At 42.4% G+C, this 18262-nt stretch overlaps 1 protein-coding gene across 1 annotated transcript in view; it reads right to left on the reverse strand.

Moving 5' to 3' along the window:
- The window catches only part of TRPA1 (transient receptor potential cation channel subfamily A member 1), a 297071-nt gene that overhangs the window by 26796 nt on the left and 252013 nt on the right, over nucleotides 1–18262 (reverse strand). Inside the window, exons 23-24 of the mRNA XM_029591461.1 lie at nucleotides 11315–11497; nucleotides 7183–7251 (exon numbers count right to left, since the gene is read on the reverse strand). Of these exons, the coding sequence (XP_029447321.1) occupies nucleotides 7183–7251; nucleotides 11315–11497 (252 nt within the window). The remainder of the gene's footprint in view (nucleotides 1–7182; nucleotides 7252–11314; nucleotides 11498–18262) is intronic.

The raw sequence follows: 18262 nt of genomic DNA on the forward strand, positions 1-18262 counted from the left end.
CTAAAAAGTCATGGGATAGGAACAGCTTGTGGATTGCAAGCTGGCTAAAAGAAAGGAAACAGAGAGTAGGATTAAATGGTCTGTTTTCACAGTGGAAAAAGGCAAACAAGTGGAGTGCCTCAGGAATTTGTACTTGGACCAGTGCTTTTTAAATATATTTATAAATGATCTGGAAAGGGGTATGACAAGTGAAATGATCAAATCTGTGGATGACACAAAATTATGCAGAGTAGTTAAATCTCAAGCAGACTGTGATAAATTGCAAGAGGACCATGTGAAACTGTAAGATTGGGCTTCCAAACAGCAGATGAAATTTAACGTGGACAAGTGCAAAGTGATGCATATAGGGAAAAATAGCCCTTGCTGTAGTTACACATTGTTAGATTCTTTCTTAGGAATTACCACCCAGGAAAGAGATCTAGGCATCGTAGTGGATAATACATTGAAAATGTTGGCTCAGTGTGCTGTGGCAATCAAAAAAGCAATCAGAATTTTAGGAATTATTAAGAAAGGAATGGCAAATAAAATGATGGATGTCATAATGCCTCTGTATCGCTCGATAGTGAGACCACATATTGAATACTGTGTACAATTCTGGTTGCCACATCAAAAAGTTATACTTGAACTGGAGAAAATGCAGAGAAGGGTGACCAAAATGATAAGTGGCATAGAACGACTGCCCTAAGAGGAAAGGCTAAGGAAGATAGGGCTGTTCAGTTTGGAGAGGAGACGCCTGAGTGGGGATATGATGAAAGGACTTGAACAAGTTAATATAAATGGTTATTTACTTTCTCAGATAATAGAAGGACTAGGGGCACCCCTTGAAGTTAGCAAGTAGCTCATTTAAAACAAATTGAAGACAATTCTTTTTTTCTCAGTGCATAGTTAGGCTCTGGAATTTATTGCCAGAGGATGTGGTTATAGCAGTTAGTGTAACTGGGTTTAAAAAATGTTTGGATAATTTCCTAAAGGAAAATTCCATAAACTGTTATTAACTAATAACCAATAATAGCTTGAGATTTATTTAATCTTTGGGTACTTGCCAGGTACTTGTGACTTGGATTGGTCATTGTTGGAAACAGGATACTGGGCTTGTTGGTTCCTTGGTCTGACCCAGTATGGCATATCTTATGTTTCTATGTTCTAGGAGTTAACTGGGACTAGTTGAAGTTTATTATGACAGCTAGATACTACAATAACTCAAGAGTAAAAAGAGCATCTGTCTCTGAAGTCTCCAAAGTTGTGGTCAATATTATCCAGTTGTCTAAGTAAGGGAAAACAGAGACAGTATTTTTCCTGACAGTTGGCTACTACCTACAGTATATCTGAATGCAATCCATTTTGAACTGGCTGAAAGGTGGAATATAAATCAAACAAATAATACTACCACTAAACATTTCATGAATACTCTTGGAGCTGCTGCTAGTCTGAATGGGAGGACTTGTATTGGAAATGTTGATTACTCTCTATGAACCCCAAGTATTTCATGTGGAATTTGTTTATTGGCATTTGAGCATAAATACCCTTGGGGGCTGATTTTAAATTTTGCGCGCGGGGTACATTTGTGCGCGCTGCCCGGCACGCACAAATGTACACCCGATTTTATAACATGCGCATGCTCCCGCACGCATGTTATAAAATCCAGGGTGGGCGCGCGCAAGGGGGTGCACACTTGTGCACCTTGCACCCGCCGAGCCCTAGGGGAGGCCTGATGGCTTTCCTCGTTCCCTCCAAGGCCGCTCCGAAATCGGAGCGGCCATGGAGGGAACTTTTTTTTGGTCTCTCCCACTTTTCCCTCCCTTCCCCTATCTAACCCACCCCCCAGCCCTACCTAAATCCCCCCTACCTTGTTTCTTAGAGTTATGCCTCCGGCGCACTGCCGGTGCGCCAGGCCCCGATACAGGCCGCTGTGTCGGGGCACTCAGCCACGCTTCCGGACCACCCCGGACTGCCGCCACGCCCCCAGACACACTTCCTGGACCGCGACCCTGCCCATGGCCCCATCCCCGACCCCGGACCGCTCATTTTTTTGAAGCCCCGGGACATATGTGCGTCTCGGGGCTTGCGCGCACCACCGAGCCTATGCAAAGTAAGCTCAGCGCACGCAGGGGTAGGTTTTCGGGGGTTACGCGCATAACCCTTTGAAAATCTACCCCTTGAGGTCCTAAGTGGCAAGCCAATCTCCAATCTGCATAAGATTGGCTTGCCACTTAGGACCTCAAGGGGTAGATTTTCAAAGGATAGTCCTTAAGGAATTCATTTTTAATTTTTCTTCTTTTAGGTATGTATTCAATCGCCTCTGGTTCAATATTGAATACAAATCTCTCCAGACTTTAGCAGTGCCCCTAGCTCTCTTTTGAGAAGAGGTCATTGTTGTAAAGTTTGGTTTTGCAAATATGGAGGATTCTGCTGGAGACAGGAAGTTCAAGCTGCAACCTTTGGCTATTTATTTGAACACCCCATTTGTCTGTTGTGATGAGGGTCCAATGTAAATGAAAAATTGAAGTCTTCCACTAGAAGGCTCGGATATTGGTGATGATGCTCAAATTTGCAGTATTCAAAAACCCGGAGTAGACCTTGGGGGAGGTTGAAGGGATTGTTTCTAATGGGATTTTTCTCTCATCCAAGATCTTGCCTATGGTTGCTGAAACTCAAAAAACTCAAAAAAGATATAATTGCGATGGAGAAGGTACAGAGAAGGGCTACCAAAATGATAAGGGGAATGGAACAAGTCCCCTATGAGGAAAGACTAAAGAGGTTAGGACTTTTCAGCTTGAAGAAGAGACGACTTCTCCAAGCTATGATAGAGGTTTTAAAATCATGAGAGGTCTAGAACGGGTAGATGTGAATCGGTTATTTACTCTTTCGGATAGTAGAAAGACTAGGGGACACTCCATGAAGTTAGCATGGGGCACATTTAAAACTAATCGGAGAAAGTTCTTTTTTACTCAACGCACAATTAAACTCTGGAATTTGTTGCCAGAGAATGTGGTTCGTGCAGTTAGTATAGCTGTGTTTAAAAAAGGATTGGATAAGTTCTTGGAGGAGAAGTCCATTACCTGCTATTAAGTTCACTTAGAGAATAGCCACTGCCATTAGCAATGGTTACATGGAATAGACTTAGTTTTTGGGTACTTGCCAGGTTCTTATGGCCTGGATTGGCCACTGTTGGAAACAGGATGCTGGGCTTGATGGACCCTTGGTCTGACCCAGTATGGCATTTTCTTATGTTCTTATGCTGCAACAGTGGTTGTTGTTGCTGTACATGTAGTATGTACTACCGGTAATACAGGTAGCTTCTTCTTGGAAGAATTGATATTGCCTCCTCAAAAGGTGTTGCTTTTGGAAGACTGGTCCATACATATTGAAGTGAGAGACTGGAGATATATATTTTATTCTTTTTATCATCTCTACAGCTTCTTTCACTTTTTCTACAAACACATTTTCTCCAGGGCATGGTGCAGCTACCTGGTTATCATGCACATCTTCCCTTAAACTGGAAGCTCTTAGCCATGCTAACTTTCTAGCTGCTATGGCCGCAGTTGACGTTCTTGATGCTGTATCAAAGGAATTATATTGATCTTGCCAGATGCTTTGTATAACCTTCTGCATCCTGAAGCAATGTATTGAAATCCAACTGGTCAGACACTGTTCATTTGCTGGGAGATGTTTCTCATCTTTTTTAATTGTATTGAAAAGATATTGTACCATTTGTAATTGATGACCACCAATTACAGCCTGTAAATTTGCTGCTTGGAATACCTTTCCAGTTGCATCCAGAAATCTATATTTTTTTCCTGGAGAGGATGTAGACTGTAATTCCTTTGCTAACTTTTTCAAAAGTCAGACCACAGCCTCTGAATGAAGACATGGCACTCAGGGAGTGGAGGGAGAGGTATCTGGTCTCGTTTCTTCTTTATTAATGAATCAAAGTCTAGAATTAGTATTTCTTGGGAAATAAAACGGTTTTAGCTTCTTTTCCACTGGCACCACTGATATCGTGGCTTTTGACCTTGAATGAGACTCTTCTGATTATGCTGTAGAATACAGTGTCAAGGATAAGGCTTCATGATGTGATACATTATTGTAGTAGTATTGTTTGTCAGGACAGTGTCTCTGTGCCAAGGCATCTTTTTTTTTGTTAAACTATTTTTATTAAGAGTTTCCAAACATAAACACAGTCATATCGGTCAAAAGTAACAACAAACAAACAAATGTTTTGTTAAATCCCCCTCTGCCAACATTCCCTCCCCAATCCCCCCTTCCTCCCATCTAATTAGAAGAACCCAATTCACATAAACCATGATAGGAAGCTGCCTCGAGTTGAGTCGTAAGAGGAGTGCTAACATATTAACATACAGAAATAGACAAAGCAAGGCAATAGGTAAAACATAGTAAGATTTACAGATTGCAAAGAACATTCCTCATCGTTGGGGAAATAAAATCTAAAAAGACAGATCAAACTCGTAACATGTCGGCAATTTCTTTGGAGAGCTGGCTCGGGCAGCCAGATATTCATGTGAACATAGATTTATCATTTTTTGAAACCAATGCTCTCTATTAGGCCCCTGATGCCCCACCCATCCTGCCAGAATCACTTTCTTACCCATTAAACCAGCTTTTGTAATAAATACAAGCATCTTGACTCCCCAGCAAGCTTCTGCCAGTATGGGGGACACAAATAATCAAAAATTCAGATCCAATGGTAACTCTTCCTTCAGAAAGGTTGCACACTTATGACTGACATTCTCCCAGAATAACAGAATTACCGGGCATTCCCAAAAACAATGATAGTATGTGCCAATGCTGCTGCAGCACTTTAGATATAACATTGACAAGCAAATCTGAGTTGGAACGCTCTTAAGGGTGTGAGATAACTCTGCCAAAAGAATTTATACTGGGTCTCCCGCAAGAGAACATTATCCATAGGGTCATTTATTTTGAGGAAGATATTATTAAAATCAGAAAAGGAAAGATGAAATGCAGACCAGTCTGTCCACTTCCTATATAAACCCTGCGGCTTTGACACTGTCTTTTTCTCTTCAGTATGGTATTTCTTTGGCACCAGAATTTCTGGTGGAAATCCTCTGAGTCTTCTGTTTTTAGCATATTGGGAAGGTGAATGCTGGTCCCTTTGCTTTGACCTTCAGAGGGTGAAGATCATTCATAACTCAATCTCATAGCCCTGCAGGCACAAGCTTGAGGGGACATTTTTCCACATGGCCCAGGTTGGACATTTCATGGTCGGGACCCAGGGACCTCAAATAGAGGTCATGTAGATCACTATTTTCCATTTTATGGCAGCATCTTATACAAAATTAGAGGGCTCCTTATCCTTTTCCAATTTTTATGCCTCTGATCTTTCTGACATCTTAGAGGATAAATGAAGGAAAAGAAAAAACCTGAAATGAAATAACTTTAAATATCTATTATTTTTTTTAAAGACAAGCTAATAAAATAATGAAAATTTTAAATTTAGAGAATATTGAAAAATGTCTGGAAAAAAAACATGAATGTAAAGGGCACAAAAAACTCCAACTGGTCACAAAGTGGACACAAAGAGACTGAGGGGCGCATATGGCAACAGAGGTGCAGGACCTTCCACAGATACACAGAAAGTTGTTTTGCCTTTCTGAGCTTGGAGAGAGCAGGTTCCGACTCAGCGCCATCGGATAACATTACTCATTTGTGTGGCTGTATTGTATTTCTTGTCCAGGGAGAAAAAGCAACTCTTGTGTGGGCCTTGTGGTCATATTCTCTGCAGCTCTCTACCCCAAAAATCCCAAGCCTACCCAAGCCCCCCAAATTAAGAAATAGTTACAGGCTTCAAGGCCCAAAAGAGGTTTCCATGACTCCCTCTCTCCCCCCCCCCCCCCCCCCCATAAAGTTCCAAAATTTTCAAAGGGCCAGCCACAGGAATCTCACCCTTTCCTTCCTACCCCTGACTAAGTGCGCCTCCAACACACACCCCCCTTGCACCCTCCCAAACCTTGAATGTGAGCAGGGAGCTCGGACCTTTCGTGATGGTCAAAACAAATAGTCTGTCTGCCATGCTGGTAGCTTATGGTACTGCTACTGGGCTATTTGAAAATTACCCTCATAGAGGACAATTTTCGAAAGAGTTTACCCAGTTAACTAAGCATTTACTCATATAAAAACTGAGAGCTAAAAACTACCCTTCACTTTTGCAGGTAAAAGAACCCATGCCAAAAAGGGACAGGGCCGGGTGGGGATGAAGTAGCCTACAAAGCGTGGAGATTTCATTCCAAAATATCCATGAGTCATTCACAGTGAACTCTGCACCTGCTCAGCGGAGATTTTCCTTTTGAAAATGTGTTTTTAAGCTAGCGGGTACGGGTACAAAGTTCCCCCAGAACTGCAAGCACCACATGATGTTTACTTATAAATATCACAAGCCTTTCAGATTGTAACACTCAGACTGTGAATCACGGAAGTTGAACTGGCTAATCTTTAATCTATAGATAAATTATTTTGAAAGAGGATTCAAATAGGATAAAATAGCATGGGAAAAGTAGATAGGCTCAGAAGTAGGATTAGGTTAGGGGAGGCAACCATGTGGTGGTTTTGCATTTTCAGAACTATCAGGCCGATACAGTAAAAACGTGGGAGACCAGGCGAACGCCCGCTCTCCCGGCGCGTGATACAGTATCTTAATTTATTTAAATTAGGCTCGGCTGTAAAAAGAGGCGCTAGGGACACTAGCGCGCCCCTAGCACCTCTTTTTTGATGGAAGCGGCGGCTGTCAGCGGGTTTGACAGCCGACGCTCAATTTTGCCGGCGTCGGTTCTCGAGCCCGCTGACAGCCACGGGCTCTGAAACTGGACTCCGGCAAAATTGAGCATCCGGTTTTCGACCAGACAGCCGCGGGCCCATTTTACATTTTTTTTTTTAATTTTTTACTTTTTTAAACTTTCGGGACCTCCGACTTAATATCGCCATGATATTAAGTTGGAAGGTGCACAGAAAAGCAGTTGTTACTGCTTTTCTGTGCACTTTCCCGGTGCCCAGAAAAATTAGCGCCTACCTTTGGGTAGGCGCTAATTTCTGAAACAAAATGTGTGGTAGTTATTTCAAGTTTTTAAAATCTGTAGAACATATGCAGCGAGTTGCTCCAATTTACTCCTCCTGTATGGTAACTGCCAGTTTCAATGTTTCATTTACCTGCATCGCCATCCTTTTCAGTATAGCATTCCTCTGTACTTCTGCAATGTCTCCCACTGCCAAACCAATCTAGAAATCCACAAACATTTAAAAACAGGATAATTAGTGTGAGAAGACTTATACGGTACTTTTCTATAGCTTTTTAAAATCGCCGTAAGAAGCAAGTAAAAAAAAAGTTTGTCTGAAGCAGGGAACTTAGTAGTCCCTAAACTTGCACCTTTTAAAATATTGTTTACTCTTCTGTTATAACTATGAGCCAATTAACTGCCTGTTTTTCTTGTAACAGATTTTTTTTTTTATGTATGTGATTTCTAGAAATATGCACTTGAGTGTGCGTGCTTTTTTTTTTTTTTTTTTTTTTGCATATGTGCACGTTCTAGAAGTTCACTGAGTTCCATGTATGCTTTTGCTCTGTAACCTCTTGGTTATATTTTCCCAACATTTTAATTAAAGTCATTGTTTTATTTTCCCAAGTATTAATCAGTGATAATGGGCTGTTTAGCAATTAAAAGCCCATTGTCTGTTGATTTGATGAATGAATATATCTGTTTTCTCTGAGAAGAGCAGTAACAAAATGATTTCCAACAGAAAATTAAGCAAAAATCCCAAGTCCTTGTTTCTAGTTCTTTAATTGACTTTACATTCAAAATCTGGCTTCTTGGGATTCCATTTAGTTTTTGTCTGCACATTTGTAATTTGTGGTCAACCATTTTGTATCTGATGAGGTTCTGTCTGTGTTCTATGTAACTAAGGCGAAGTATTCTGTTAATGCAGCATATGTTGGAGATCCAGGGTACACAAATCTAATCTCATGCATATTCATTGTGGAAATCCTGAAAATCTGACCGGCTAGGTGTGCCTCCAGGAGAGGGTTGGGAAACACTGCATTAGTGTGTAGGTTCCATGTAAGAATCTATAGCAATCTGGCTTGTTCTGGTTTTTCAATATGAGATGTACTGGTGTTCTAGGGTTTGGTATACTATTTGGAATGCCTTTTGAGTCTTCTATACCACTGCACACTGTGATTTTTTAACTTAATTTTGTGAATAATGTTCTGTGTTAATAATAATTAGGTGGGTAGAGATGGGGATGCTGCTGAGTGGATGGGTGGGTGGCAGAATCTGCTTAATATTTTACTGTCCTGGTTTCTGTCCACTTAAATAAACTCTATTTACCCAGAAAATTGAGTCATTTTTTCAAAAAGTAATTTTCTTCTGTTGTTGCTCTTGTCATAATAATCCCTGATAAATTCCCAGGAAAAACAACAATAAGAACTGAAAATGAAGGTCCTTAATAATAATTAATCATACCCTATCTATATTTATTACACCAAGATCTAAGCAGGAATGACATCAAGCATAAACAAAGAAATTGGCAGTGGGAGGTGCAAAGGCACAGGTGGTTTTGTTTGCCCCCAACACCAACTTGCAGGCCGAAAACGTGCATTTTCGACGCACTATTACCCCTTACTGAATAAGGGGTAAAGCTAGTGCGTCGAAAATGCGTGTCCAAACGCACGTTTTCGGCCTGCAAGTGTTGAAATAACTAACTAGGACCTAGAGACATCTAGTGGCGGACTGGAAGGTTCCAGCCACACTGCTGGAAAGTATTTGCATGAAACACAGCAATATTGAAAGTGATAGCAGATAAAGACTTTAAGGCACATCTAGTCTGCCAAATTTCAGGTTTGAAGCAATGCCACAGATCTCAGTTGATCTCTGGCTTTCCCTTTACTTCTTTGCATCTAGGGATTAGCGATGTGCAGACCCAAACATTTCATTCATTTTTTGAGAGTTTTTTTTCCCCAAATATCATTTCGTTTAACTTTACTGAAACAAAATAAACAGAAAATAAACTGAAATGGGAGGGAGACCTTGGGACTCTGCCTCAAGCCCTGAAAACATACAGCCATACACAAAAATGGCACCGGCCAGCTCTGAGACTGCGTGATTTTATGAGTCACGATGCTGTCGGATTCAGTAAGGGGTAATAGCGCGTTGAAAACGTGCGTCCAACCCCCCTGAAACTAATAGCACCCGCAACATGCAAATGCATGTTGATGGCCCTATTAGTTATTCCCGTGGGATTCAGTAAGTAAAATGTGCATCAAGCCGCACATTTTACTTTCAGAAATTAGCGCCTACCCAAAGGTAGGCGTTAATTTCTGCTGGCCCAATAAAAAAAAAACCACCCCGACCCTTTAAAACTGACCCCTTAGCCTCCCCCACCCTCCTGACCCCCCCCCAAAACGTTTTAAAATTATCTGGTGGTTCAGTGGGGGTGCCGGGAGCGATCTCCCGCTCTCGGGCCGTCGGCTGCCACTAATAAAAATGGCGCCAATGGCCCTTTGCCCTTACCATGTGACAGGGTATCCGTGCCATTGGCCGGCCCCTGTCACATGGTAGGAGCACTGGATGGCCGGCGCCATCTTTAAAGATGGCGCCGGCCATGCCGGCGCCATTTTTAAAGATGGCCCCCACTGGACCACCAGGTAATTTTAAAACGTTTTTGGGGGGGTTGGGAGGGTGGGGGAGGCTAAGGGGTCAGTTTTAAAGGGTCAGGGTGGGTTTTTTGTTTATCGGATCGGGCGCAGCCGATAAACAAAAAACCAATCGGGCCGGACGATAAAAATTATAAGATTTGAATTGGAACCGGAACTGAACCGATTCCGGTTCCGATTCACATCTCTAGTAACAACTGCTTTTCTGTACTCCCTCTGACTTAATATCATGGCGATATTAAGTCGGAGGTCCCAAAAGTTAAAAAAAATTTAAAATAAAAAAAAAATTTAAATTGGCCCATGGCTTGAAAATCGGTTGCTCAATTTTGCCGGCGTCCAGTTTCTGAACCCATGGCTGTCAGCGGGTTTGAGAACCGACGCGGGCAAAATTGAGTGTCGGCTGTCAAACTTGCTGACAGCTGCCTCTTTTTATCGCGGGCCCTAATTTGAATATTTTATTTTACTGAATCGCGCACAGAGGAGAGTGGTCTGTGCGCCTGCCTCACTAGGCTTTCGCTTTTTGAAATCGACCTAATCTGTGCATTCCTGGTCAGAGGATCTAATTGCTATTAGTTGCAGTAAGGAAACTTTTTTAAGGAACCCTTGTGGGACTCCCACTCCAGGTCTGAAAACCAGTGAGCTCATTCACTCCTTGAATGTGGCAAGCACTGTGACAGGCTTGGCAGCGTGAGGTGTATGATGGTAAGAAGAAATCTATTTTGGAAAGGAACTGTGCTTAAATCTTGCTCCTTTGGGGGAAGGTCATCCTCACTGACCAGACTGGGAGGGCAGGGGCTGAAGATCAGTGAGCCCATTCACCCCATGAATGTGGCAGGCACCTGTGATGACAGAACACAATCCAAGAAAGATTTTGGGATCAAGGAAGTATTTTTTTGCTCTTTTGTTGTGAGGAGGTTTTTTTCACCACTCCTCCTCCCTGGGAGCCAGGCTGGAATAGCAGGTTCCCATTCCTAAAGACTTTTCAATACAAGGAATTATCATTTGAAACAACCAAAGGAGACTATGCAAAATCTGGAGACCCTATATAGGACCAGGACACAGGGCTGGGTATTTGGGAAGGAGCTAAGACTCAGGTAGGACTGTTTTCTGTGGCAGAAGGGGGACACCTTTTATAAGAATCTTGGAAGGCTGTTGGAAGAGCTTTTGTGCACAATTACATCACCATTAGGAAGCTCTACTCAGCTTGCTGAAGCAAAGGATACCTAGCCAAGAGAGACATCCATATTCTATATCAAATAAAACTGTAACTGCACACTTATGGATAAATTGGGTTTTAATTTGACTCTTAATCAATCAGTAAACTTATGATTTAACTCCCAATGCTTTGCCCTGCCTGGTGTGTCCCAGCATCTCCCTCCTGAGGATGCCGCTGCTATCAACATACATAAGGATTAACACTCCACTGTCTGGGCCATAAACAAAAGTTTTCCCCCATAAAAAGAATTCACCTCTGGAACAGAGAGTTGAGTTCCAGATAGGGGAGAAACTCCAGATATAAGTAAGTTTGTGTGCCCTTGCGAATAAACCCCCATTAAGGGTTACAGTAGAGAAATTATAAATCAGTACAGAATATTTTTTATAAATTCTCCATTTCATAGCTCAACTACTTACAAGTAGGTTCATAAGAAGAATTGGAATAAGTAAGGTGAAAACGATGAGATGTAGAAAAGCGAAGAATGGATAAGCTATTTCACCATCAATCAGTGGATGAAGGAAACCATCCTGATAATCAATATCTCCCAGCATCATGGCAAACGTCTGCATTATGGAGAAGTAAGGATTGCTGAAGGTTGTCTGCAAAGGAATATGAAAAATTAGTTTAAAAAAAAAAAGGAACAGAGGGCAACTGAAAGGTTCAAAATGCTTCTCTCCTCTCAAAAGAGCATCTTCCTCTTTGTGTAAAAGGAAAGTAAAAATGGGCACAAAAGTGTGTGTGAGAGAGAGGGTCATTTAATATTTTATCAGTTTTTATTCTAAATTTTCATGTTCTTTTGCTCCTGCCACATAAAATGCAATTGTACATGCTGACCCATGAATCAAGATCTCAGTGGGTAAATTCAATCAAATCAATCGCTGCGAGCATGGAAAAAGCAAAGAAGGCCCACTCCATCACGGGGCCATTAAAAAATGTTTACGGAGGAGAATTTTTAGAGAAATTAGCTAAAACTTCCAATATTGAGTCCCTTGACTATTAACAGTCAAGGTGTAACCCCAAAACATTCTTCATTTTTCTGCTAAAAATCATCTGGCTCTACAGGTTGAACTCCACTGTTCAGTGCCAGACATCTTAGCCGAGCTGTGCTGCCCAACGGGTCATCAGCCTTGTCCTGTCCATGTCTGAAGTCAGCATCATGTGCTCCTTTCCTCAAGGATGCACCAACTTCCAACAACTAGGACTTGATAACATGGCAGGTACACCCTGGGACAATCCTGGGCAGAAGTGGCATTTCCACAGATAGTACTCCAAGTGTCTTGGTCCTTCTTGAAAAAACAAAACCTTCAGCATCGCATGCAGAACAGGAAGGGAACTGGACAGACTTGAGAAATTACCATCAGACCCCTCAGCCAGTGAAAGAGATTTTATATTTGTCAGTGTTTTGTAATTGCCTTTATTATTTCTCTTTCGTATTGTGCAACTTTCTCTTTTTACCATTTTGGGCCTGATTTTCAAAGCTCCCTACATGCATACAACATAGTTTTATGCCCATAAGTGGCCCCCAGGCTCACTGCAAGTAAAAGTAGCATTTGATTTCATGCATATCTTTATGTGCACTGGGAACAGGCATCCCGACAAAGTTGGGGGTTACATGCATACTTCTGTATTTTAAAACATAAGGGGAGGATTTTCAGAGCCCTGCTCGCGTAAATCCGCCCAAAACCGGGCGGATTTACGCGAGCAGGGCCCTGCGCGCCGGTAAGCCTATTTTACATAGGCCTACCGGCGCGCGCAGAGCCCCGGGACTCGCGTAAGTCCCGGGGTTTTCGGAGGGGGCGTGTCGGGGGGCGTGTCGGGGGCGGGCCCGAACCGCGCGGCGTTTTCGGGGCGTGTTGGGAGCGTTCCGGGGGCGGGCCCGGGGGCGTGGCCGCGCCCTCCGGACCCGCCCCCAGGTCGTGTCCCGGCGCGCAGGAGGCCCGCTGACGCGCGGGGATTTACGCCTCCCTCCGGGAGGCGTAAATCCCCCGACAAAGGTAAGGGGGGGGTTTTAGACAGGGCCGGGCAGGTGGGTTAGGTAGGGGAAGGGAGGGGAAGGTGAGGGGAGGGCAAAGGAAAGTTCCCTCCGAGGCCGCTCCGATTTCGGAGCGGCCTCGGAGGGAACGGGGGTAGGCTGCGCGGCTCGGCGCGCGCCGGCTATACGAAATCGATAGCCTTGCGCGCGCCGATCCAGGATTTTAGCGGATACGCGCGGCTCCGCGCGTATCTACTAAAATCCAGCGTACTTTTGTTTGCGCCTGGAGCGCAAACAAAAGTAGGCTATTCGCGCTCGTTTTAAAATCCGCCCCTATGTGCATAAGTAAAAGACGTGCACAAACTTTACTCTAATGTGTAGTTATAAAATTATCTTATTTATGTAAAAGTTTGCAAAATTTGTACAAACTGTTATGCCTAGTGGTAATTTTCTAAAACAATTATCCTCAGCTTGTGACCACTGGTGGTCTCCACCTTCCACTCTTTTTCAAAGGGGAAAAGGAATGAAGTTAAAAAAGTTTCAGAATTGGTGACCTGGCAGAAAATCACCACTGGTTATATCAATAAAGTTTCTTGAATCTTGAAACCTAGCAGACCCCCCAAAGCCTGACAGCCACAAAGAGAATGCCATGAGAGCCCCCAATCTTGAGCATGAGAGAGAATGCTATGAGACCCACTCCCAACTCTCCCCCCCCCCTCCCCCAGTCTGAGAACAGCTGTTGGATTCATCAGACAGGGAAAGGAGCATACACTTTAGACTGAGTGCCTACTTCTGCTAGTAGTATGTACTTGTAAAAGTGGTACTTCTGTCCTCCTCCCTGTATCATGGCCAGTGGCTGCAGTGCTTTGTAAGAAAATAAAACAGAAAAAACCCACTTCCCCCTGCCCTTGGAGAGGTCTTCCTGTCCCCTCCTCAAAGTGCTTAAAAGTTCTGTTTATGGAGAGTAGGGGTAGTTGTGGCGCTGACCTGAGAGAAATCCAAGTGGGTGCACATTGATGGAACTGAGCCAAGCTTGTGCTGTAAGCCAGAGAAGGGAGACAAGAGAGGCCTCAGAGTGAAACCTACCGCATGGACACATATAGCAGCAGGGGAAAGGGTTCAGGGATCAGTGCTGACTTATGGGGTTGGAAGAAATCAGGAGCTGGATATTGATTCCTGATGATAATCAACCACAAGTACAAAACTGAGGATGTGATACTTTGATTTACTTAAGAACAGTTTTCACTTAATGCTTGTAAATTTATGATTTTACTATTAAAAAATGTATTTATTAACCATAAAAAAATGCATGATTATGGTCATGTACCACCTCTTGCAGAGCTCTCTTAGAATCAGCTTGGAATGCTGGAAGTTTTTATCCTTTACATTTATTTAACTGGTCACCATTTGTGTCAATTTTAGAAGACAGTTGGTTTAAGTGTGAAATTGTACTGCTTTCTTATTGCTGGCTCCATCCAAGTGTCTGTTTATTGGTGGTTTGCTCTGTATCTTAGGTGTTGAGAGTTTATTTATTTAGTTTCAATAATTTGTATTCTGTATATTACCAGGAGATAAAATAGCATAAAATCATTAAATTGCATATTAAATCAGAATAAAACAGATAAGCAATAATGAGGCATCATTTGAACATTGCAAAGTTATTCAATGATATACGTAGGTGATAAAATATATGTAAATGTACCCTGCAACATGCATGCACATGTAAAAAAACAATTTGCCTATTCATACTGCACTTGTCCGGATAAGTTTGCATCTATTGAACAAATTAAGTAACTAAATTATTAGTCCCACCCTTCCCATTAGCTGCTTTTCTTATATAGACTCTTAAGAGGCCTCATTTCATGCAACCTTATTCAATTAAAGTTGCTTCTTCCTCAATACTGCCTAGTTAATTATTTATAATCACGGCCTCACTGATTTAACTGAAACCCTCTTATTTATTTTTTGTCTGCGTGTCTTGTCTTTCTGCTCCAAGGAATAGGGATTGTCCATTAAGTGTGTCCATACTGCGTTGCATTCATTTGGTATATGCTATACAAATTTCAATAATAGTAATAATTTAGTTAATCTGGCATGACAACATCTTACAAGCAGATGTTGGCATTCTGCCTGAAAATGCAAGCAGGACATTTCCTTAATTCTACATAATATTAAGTAAAAAAAAAAAAGTTGCATTGTAAAATTTTTAAAGAAGACTATTTTATTTCATTTTAATATAATGTACAGATGCAATTTATAAAGAATAATATTTTATTTTATTTTAAAAATATAGAGATGCAATTTATAAAAAAAATTACTGCTATCATATTTCTTGGTAGCATCTACCAACACTGAGTTTCCTGAGATAGTTAAGTTGCTTAACTGTAACAGGTGTTCTCTGTAGACAGCAGGATAACTCAGTCACACAAGTAGGTGACATCATCAAATGGCACTGAGATGGATAGCTTTCTCAGAGCTCAGAAAAAGCTAAGCAATCTGAGCATGTGCAGATATTCCCATGCAGCCATCCACTGCACGAGTCTCCTCAGTTTTATAGCTTCCACTATAAAGAGAAAGTAGGAGGGATTGTGTGCTGATTTATCCTGCTTTCTACAGAGAACACCTGTTTCAGGTAAGCAACTTATCTTTCTCCATGTTCAAAAAGGATAATATCGCCCACAGGAATGTGGACTCTCAAGCTGAAGGTTGCATATTAGTTTGATAAATTGCTTCAGGACAGAGTATAGATTTGAAAGAGCAAATTAAATAAGCTTCGTTTGTCCAAAGTTACTGTCTTGATAGTGAAGTAGTCTAGTCATAATGAGTAGTGAAGACATGGATAGAAGACCATGTACAGATTTGCAGATATCTTCCAGGGACACAGAGTGCAGATGCTTTGTAGAACTTGATTTTACTGTAACTAGATAGGCTTTTACTTTACTTTGATGATATAGTTCTGTTTGGTTGTAACTGTAAGTGATGTAGTTAGGTATCCAGGTAGAAAAAGTTCTCTTTGTAACTGAAAACCTCTATTTGATTGGATTAAAAAAAAAAACAGGGTTGTGAAGATTTTCTATGGAGCTGCATCCTTTGCAAAAAGAAAAGCAAATTAGCATACCATAAACTATGCTTTCTGTAGATAACAGGATGAATTAGCTTTAACACATGGGTGACATCATCCAGAGGCACCAAATGGACTTATCTCTCCTAGCTGGTACAGCTTTGATCTCTACTGAGCAGGTGCAGGAGTTACCATGTGGGCATTGCCTCATGAATCTCCTCAGTCCATTCCAAAACTAACTGAATGAGGGAGGCAAGAAGGAAATAAATATGGATAGTTCCCCCTGTTTTCTCGGGAAAACACCATTTATCGTAAGCAAACTTACTTTTTCTGTCAATAAGCAGGCTGAATTAGCCATAATGCATGGGAAGTCTAAAGCTGAGGGTTGCAGCGGAGCAGTCAACAACAAGCAACCTGAACCCTGCCATGGAGAGCTGACTACGTGGAAAGAATGTTATGTAAAACTGCTTGCCTAAATAACAGAGGTGGAAAGTATGGGCCGGATTTTCAAAAGGTTACACGCGCCGGGCCTATTTTAAAAAGTCTCAGCGGCCCGCGTAAAACCCCGGGACACATGTAAGTCCCGAGGCAGGAAAGGGGAGGGGCATGAAGCCTCTGACAAAGCGGCCATTGCTGCTCTATTGGAGGATCACGTGCCGGCAGTCGGCCAGCAGGCACAAAAGGTAAAATAAAGGTCGGGGGGAAAGGTTAGGGGAAAGAGTGGGAAGGTTAGGTTAGGGGGAAGGGAATGGAGGAAGGCAGTGATGCTCGGCGCGTGGAAGGTGCACAATTGTGCACCCCCTTGTGTGCGCTGACCCCAGATTTTATAACATGCGCGCGCTTGTTATAAAATGGTTCTAAAATGTGTATTCTTGATGACTGCCATCCCAAGCAAATGGAATCATATGAGACAAAAAGATTGTGAAGCTTGACTCTATGGCTCAGTCCTCCTTTTAGAGTAGGCCAAATTCCACTTGCAATCCAGAGTACAGGGAGATTTCTTCCCCTCATGCGCATGTGACCTTGGGAAAAAAACTGGCAGTACAATGGATTGATTGAGATGAAAAGCCGAGACAACCTTCGGGAGGAACTTTGGATGTGTACGAAGTACCACTTTTTTATGAAAAAATTGCATATATGGAAAATAGTGGACCAGAGATTGCAGCTCACTAACTCTCCTGCTAACATCACTGCAACCAGGAACATCATCTTCTATATTAAGAATTTCAATGAAACGGATTCCAAAGGATCAAAAGACAGTTTCACAAGTTGGAAGAGAACAATATATAAATCCCATGGAGGCAGCTGGTTTCACATGGGAGGCTTAATCTGCAATAAGCCCTTCATGAACTTTGACACCAATTGGAGGGTTGAGATGGGCTTATCACACACCACAGCATGATAGGCAGCTATGGCTCTGAGATGGACTCTCACAGAGGACATAGAGATGGACTCTCACAAAGAGGACATAGAGAAAGAGAGCAGATAGACTAATAGCTGAGTCGACTCGCAAGAGAAGGGTCTAAAGATCTCCGCTGGTACCAGATCACAAACTGCAAACCACCTACATTTGGAATCATAAGCCCTTCTGGTAGATAGTTTCTTGGCTGAAACAATCTGTCCTCAATTTCCGTGGGCAGGGAAAGCTCCGTGATTACCGCATGCTCATCAAATTAAAGGAATGAAGAACAGGATGGAACAGGAAGCCGATCTCCTGAGTCAACAAGGAAGGCTCTGATCCCAGCAGAATTGGTGGACTACTAGACAGTTGAATGACTAGGTCATGCAGGTACTGTAAGAATCAGCTGAGCTTTGTATTGTATGACATTTTGGACCATTCTGGCTATCAAGGGCACAGTTGGAAAAGCTTATATGAATTCTGCACTCCAGTTTTAGAAGAGGAGCTAACCAGAGGGTGCTGGGAAGAATTGATCAGAACTGTTCCAGTTTCCTGTTCTGCTCTGATGTGAACAGATCAACTGCTGGCAGACCCCACGATTCAAACACAACATCCACAGTAGAGTGATGGAGACCACTTGTGAGTCCAGAAACACTCTACTGACATGATCTGCCAGGATATTGGACAGTCCCAGGAGATGTGATTCCTGCAGGGAGGCTGAAACCTGCTTGTTGAGATAGAACATGGACACCTGATTATTGATTTGAATCAAGATCCTCTGTCTCTGGTGGGTGAGCTGGAAGGCCACCAACCTCAATCCCAACAGGTTTATCTGGAGGTGACTTTCCTTGGAGGACCATGTGCTTTGGCTCCGAAGCGAGCCAGTAAGGGTGCCCCATCCTGTTGTGGAGGCATCTGTTAAGTTGCCCTGA

This window comes from Rhinatrema bivittatum, chromosome 2 (genome assembly GCF_901001135.1).
Source record: "Rhinatrema bivittatum chromosome 2, aRhiBiv1.1, whole genome shotgun sequence".
NCBI lineage: Eukaryota > Metazoa > Chordata > Amphibia > Gymnophiona > Rhinatrematidae > Rhinatrema > Rhinatrema bivittatum.